Source organism: Ambystoma mexicanum, chromosome 5p (genome assembly GCF_040938575.1).
Source record: "Ambystoma mexicanum isolate Mex_15411 chromosome 5p, UKY_AmexF1_1, whole genome shotgun sequence".
Taxonomy (NCBI): Eukaryota; Metazoa; Chordata; class Amphibia; order Caudata; family Ambystomatidae; genus Ambystoma; species Ambystoma mexicanum.
In genome coordinates this window covers 657,546,341-657,552,340 of record NC_090930.1, presented here as the reverse complement: position 1 = coordinate 657,552,340, position 6,000 = coordinate 657,546,341, and the positions used below count along the sequence as shown (strand labels likewise).

At 45.3% G+C, this 6,000-nt stretch overlaps 1 protein-coding gene across 1 annotated transcript in view; it reads right to left on the bottom strand.

Moving 5' to 3' along the window:
- Window positions 1-1,349: 1,349 nt before the first annotated feature.
- The window catches only part of CENPI (centromere protein I), a 1,093,019-nt gene continuing 1,088,368 nt past the window's right edge, over window positions 1,350-6,000 (bottom strand). Inside the window, exon 21 of the mRNA XM_069613020.1 lies at window positions 1,350-2,166. Within this exon, the coding sequence (XP_069469121.1) occupies window positions 2,011-2,166 (156 nt within the window). The 3' untranslated portion in view covers window positions 1,350-2,010. The remainder of the gene's footprint in view (window positions 2,167-6,000) is intronic.

Sequence of the window (6,000 nt, the reverse complement as noted above, 5' to 3'; positions counted from 1 at the left end):
CATTTCTAAGGCAGAAGGAGCCAAACTCGTCATTATTGGGCGAGAAAACGTCAATGTCGTTGCTGCCGATGTGACAGGCTTCGAAGGCACCGACAAAGGCGTCGAGAAAACTGGAAGAGGCCTCGAAGAACTCGAGAGGATCGGGATCCTACTCGAGGATGTCGACGACGGTCTCTGCGTCGTGCCGGAGGCTCTTGGTATCACCGTTGGCTGTGAAGTAGCCGTGGTTTTCCCTTTTATCGGCGTCGATGATGGCATCGATTTGATCGACCGATGCGTCGAAGAACCCTTCGACAACGGCGTTGATCCATGCGAAGGGATCTTCGACGACGGCGAAGATGGTGCCTTCTTACCCGATGGCCCGTGGCGTTCTTGGGTGGACTCTTTCCTCGGGTGCAGCGACTCGAGGCGTTTCGATTTTTTGGGTTTTTCACCCAGGGTATCACCCTCAGCTGTCTTCGAGGGGGTTGAGACCGCTTTCTTGAAGACGCTTAGCATTTTCTTCCTGAATTCCTCCTACTCAGCCTGAGAGCTGTGTTTTGTGGGGCAGGAGACCCTTTCTGGGGAAACAGAAGATGACGAGGAAGGGGATCCTCAACGTCTCTTCTTTGAGTGTCTAGATCTCGACGAATGGTGGGAGCTACTTCGAGACCTAGAATGGGAATGCTTTCGACGGCGAGGAGACGAATGCCTCGACCGAAGAAACATTTGATGAGGTTTTGACTGACTTACCTCTCTCGAGTTTCCCCTTGTGCTCCTTCAAGGCTTTCGCCGTCATGGACATGCAGTCCTCACACTCCGAACAATGGTGCTCGACTCCCAAGCACCACAAGCAGATCCTCTGTGGATCCGTTATCGACATTTTCTTTCCATGGTCTCGACATTTTTTGAAGCCGGACCGCAGAGTCGTCGGTTCTGACGAAGAAGCCACCAAGAACGAGTTGGTATTTCGAGTAAATATAAGAGGTTTTATCTGACTGAACTGCGCAACGATGTTCCGAGGCCCCACAAAGCGCAGAAAAACAGAACTGAGCAAGGGACGCCGCGCATGGCTATTTATGGGCATGGTGATGTCGGCGCCGATACGGTGGTTGTCGAGGGACATCGACTCGGCGGACGTCGACACGCAGCGCCCTCTACAGAGAAAAAATTTCCGAGGCCAGCAAGCTGGAGACGAATTATCAAAGATAAGGAATACGTCGGAGGACACAATCCCTTCGAAAGTATCCATTTCAAATCTATTTTTCTAAACTGGATGCCTGTGAGACGGTTATGTGCAGGCTGTGAACATTATGGTCTACTCCTAGGTAGTTACTAAGATAAAGTTGGCTAAAACATTACAAAGTAAGAACTGTCACTGCACATGTATCTTTTATTAATGTCCGCAAAACAAACAGAACGCAGCACACCATATGGCTGCTCTGAATCGCTTTTAAACACCAGTGCAATATCTGCCTGCATTTAATGTCCAAAAGTCCACTAGGCTTCAATTCAGGTCTCAAAACTCACTTCATAGTCTACACAATAAAAAGAGTATTCTTTCAGTATCGCCAGATACTTTCCCTTGCTTCCAAAGAGATCTCTGAGTATAGTCTGAAGCCCGTTCAAACAATCAGGGGGCTAAGAGTTTATTAGCCAAGTTCATTATATGTTCAAAAGTTCAAGTCATGGATTCATGGACAGATTTGTACATTAAAGTATAAAATGGGTGCATTCCATAGGATGGCCCTTTAAAAAAAGAATTTACATAACGTACATATTTACAATGTATACAATTATGTACATAAATATATACATGTTAAATACTTTGTAGACACAATATTGACAGAAGCAAGCTGAGTGCATCGCCGCCCAAACGAGTGCACATAATTGGGATAAATAAACCAAAGCTGCTGCATCAAGCGCATGAAATATCATGGCTTAATATGAATTGTCCAAGTACTGCTGCCTGTACATAGACGCACTGCGGTCTTCCCATCTTTGTACAGCAAATATAGTCAGGTGGTGGTTTTATTTCTGCGAAGTAAGTGTTGTGTGATCCTCCTTTGATGAAACTTGGCTTTGGGAGGAGCTAGGGAGCCGATTGACGCTACTCTCAATGAAGAGTTTCAGACCTTGCATTCCTTGCATGTAGAGATACTCCAAATACCAGTTCCACAATTTACCCTGGATACAGAAAAACAAACTGTCAGATTTGTTGGGCCTTCCACAAACACAAATAACAGGCGAGTGTTACCTATATTTTTTCAGGAAAATACTTTGAGACTACACAAGTGTAGAACAGGTTAAAAGTAAACATTTAGGATAAAAGGCAATTATGAATATGAATTATAAAAAGAAACTTTTCTAGTGGTCACTTGGTGCCTTCCATCTACAGTGTACATGTTTTTAGTATATCTGCAAGAGTACTTGAAAGCTGCTTCGTCACGTAGCAGTAGACAGACACTTCAGAACCTTTTTTTCCCTAGAATATTGAGGAAGCAAAATTTGAGACAAGCAAAACTTACTTCCAGATTGCTATTGCTTTCCAGTATGTCATATTGCAAATTTACCTTGTGAGCATTATGTTGAAAAAGCATTTTGGTTTTTAAATTATAGAAAAGATTATCAATCCTATTGGAAATTAACAGGACAATTAGTATAGGTCTGGCATATTTAACCGACATTACCCTCTGTAGCAACTACTGTACTGATGGTCTATACTTTTCTATCGGCTTCAGAAAAAAAGTCAGTAGTGTGCACAGGTACACACACACAACGACCCTCCCCTTCATGCACCCACGAATAACCACCAGTTCTTTTATAAGCGTGAACACAATGTACTCTTAATGGTGAGGATGAAGGAAGCACCTGAAATAATTGAGTATTTAATATTTCATTAATCAACAAATATTACAAGTATAATTTTGTAGTGCGTCCCCTGACAGTTTTTCACATCGTGAGAATGAAGGGAGCACCATATGGAGGAAAGGGGATACTGGTTAAAAGTGAAGTAGTCATTATGGGAGAACCTTAACATTCATCTACATCCTTCCACATTCATCCATGGTTATGGAAGACAAAAAAAGGAACCAAAGACAAAAGGAAGTATTCTCGAAACTCAGTACAAAAAAAAGAAGAAAAAAAGCTTTAACCAAAAAGAAGAAAATTATTTCCAATGGAGAAGTCCTAAATGCCACAGATTCCTCACTTTAGAAGGGTAGCCACCAAAATCAGTCTGGCCTCAGAAATGTGTTTAACCACAGGTGTCACACTGCGGCTCTGTCGGCTCCACATTGCATGTTTGGCACTGATCATTCTCGATGGAATAACATGGGAGGAACATATTTCCATCACATTACCTCAGTACAGCTGAGATGTCCATGAACATAGCTGCTGAGGAATGCACAAATGACTTTTCTGATGGAGGTTCCTCACACGGATTCCTCATTTTTTATTTCCATCACCCAGCACAACTGCTCTTTGGAAGCTTATCCACCACCAGAGGGGAGCAGCGTGGCTCTGCCTAATGCCTCTACGCGCAGACAGGACCAGTATGCACTGCAGTACCACGCTTCATGAACTTCGTTCCACCCTTTTTCCATAGCACTCAGACGCAAAGGGACCGCAGAACCAAGGTGAACAGCTACCCGCCAAGTGGGTAGGCTGGGAGGGCGATGAGGGATCTGTGGGAGGAACACCCATCAGAAAGATTATTAGAGGAATAAATATTGTATTCTTTAATGGAATCCTTCCTCCTACAGATTCTCATCTCTGATAGATACCCATAGCAGTGCGTTGATCTGAGGATTAAGGTGAGCAAGACCACCTAAACCAGAAACCTCTAAAGCACTGCTCTACCCAAACAAGTATACTGTCCTGATTGAGAAACCAAGAGGTAATGCTTCGCAAACGTGTGCATAAATGCCAATGTGGCTGTCTGGAAACTGTACAGAACAAGGACTACGCGCTGCAGAGCAGAGGTGGCAGTCGGCTTTCTGGTGGAATGAGCCATGAGACCTTCAGGAACCTCCTTTCCAGCCAGATCTTCGCATTCTGAGATGTAAAGGAAGATCTACCCTGGCTGGGTCTGTTTAGTCACAACCCTGCCAGTATTGGCACCAGTATAACCAACAAAAAGTTGGTCATTTTTCCTGTTTGCCCTCGACCGAGAGACGCAGTAGCTGGGGACCTGCACCAAGACAAGCCGATGGAATCTTGGGAAAAGACAGGAAGAAGAGATTATGAGTGATGAAAACCTCAAAGGACCTTTGGGAGTAAGAAAGGTCTCGCTCTCAACGTCACTTCCCTTTGGAGAAAGCCAAATAGGGAGGTTTAACTGGCAACACCTGGAACTCACTCAACCATCTAGCAGAGGTGATGGCGACAAGGAAAATCACAAATCTCAAATCGAGTGTCCATAAGAAATGTTAACACCAAATTCAAAACCAAAGCCAGAAAAACAAACTTCAGAGGCGGAAACTGATTGCACAACACCCGCAGAAATTGAATGGCGGCTGATTGTGAAAAACGATTCCGGCTCCGATGTTATCTTGAAAACTGACAGTATCTAGATACACTTCACAATACCAATCTGCAGACCCATCCGGGCCAAAGAAAGCCGAAAATCTAAACCAAAGGATCCAGATCCCTCTTCCAGCACCAATTCAAAAACATACACCAGTCACAGGCAAAAATGGATTTGTTGGCAGGCCTTTGGGCAGACAGGAGCATGTCCAAGACATCTTTGGACAAATCGTACTCTTTATTCCTTAACCTTTTAGCAGTCAGACATGAAAGTTCAGGCTACTGAGATTCAGATGGAGGACACATCCCTTCCTTATGGGAGACCAGGTCTGCTCTTTGTGGAAGGCGTCAGGGAGGGCAGATGGACATGAACCAGCGGAATCACAGGGAATGGCAGAAATGCATAAAGCAGGTGGAAAGTCCGTCAGAACGTCTCCCAGTCGAGGAAATTCACCTGGAGCAGGACCACTTACACTTATGGACTGCACTGGAAGCAAAAAGATCCACCTCAGGTGTTCCCCAATAGGAGACAACCTCCAGAATGTCCCAACAGAGCTCCCACTCATGGAAGGCTAACGTTGATCTGCTCAAGGCATAGGCATAAGGCCAGACAAGCTGCAGTCAGAGATACGCTGTGTTTCATCATCCAGAACCACAGTAGCATTGATTCTCTGCACAAAGGCAAATCCCCCACACCACATTGTTTTTTGAGGAAGTGCATGGCCACTGTGTTGTCCGTCAGGACCAGCACAGTCCAGCCATGCACTGAAGGAAGACAGGCACCTAGAGCCAGCTCAATTGCCCTCAATTCTAGCAAGTTTAAGTGTTCTTGGCATTATGATGCAGACAACAGGTCACTCACTGATAGATTGTGCAGGTGAGGGCCCCAGCTCTTCAAGGCCAGGTCCGTGACAAGTGTCAGTTGGGGCCAAGGTTGTTGAAACAGAGCCCCCTTCAACAGATTGTCATAGTCTTCACAACTCCAGATCTCTGGACACTTTCCCTGAGACCTGAACAAGATGCAAGGTGCATCCCTGAAAATGAAACCATTGACAACTGAAGTCATTGAAGTGACCTAATGCACAACCAAGCCATTGGCACTACAAGTATGCAGGTGGCCATCAGAACCAGAAGGTGCAGGGAAGCAGAAACTTGAAACTTCTCCCGAGAGTGTACGACTGTAATCGCAGAGTGGGGAAAACCCAGCCCAGGCAAGTGTCCAAGACCACCCAAATAAATCTGAGGGAATGGGATGGCAAAACCCGAGACTTCCAGAGGTTAAGTGAGAAGCCCAAGCTATGCAACAGGCTGCACGTGCAGAACAGATGTGGCGCCGTCTGGGTTTGAAAAGTGAGCTCAGACGTCGGAGGCCGTGGCCAGCCATTCAGCTGGTAAAGACATGAATGATATGATAGATGATATGGCATTTATAACTTTCCTATACACAAGTGTTTCAAGCCGCGAGAATGCCTTCCCTTCTGAGGCAAGCAGCTA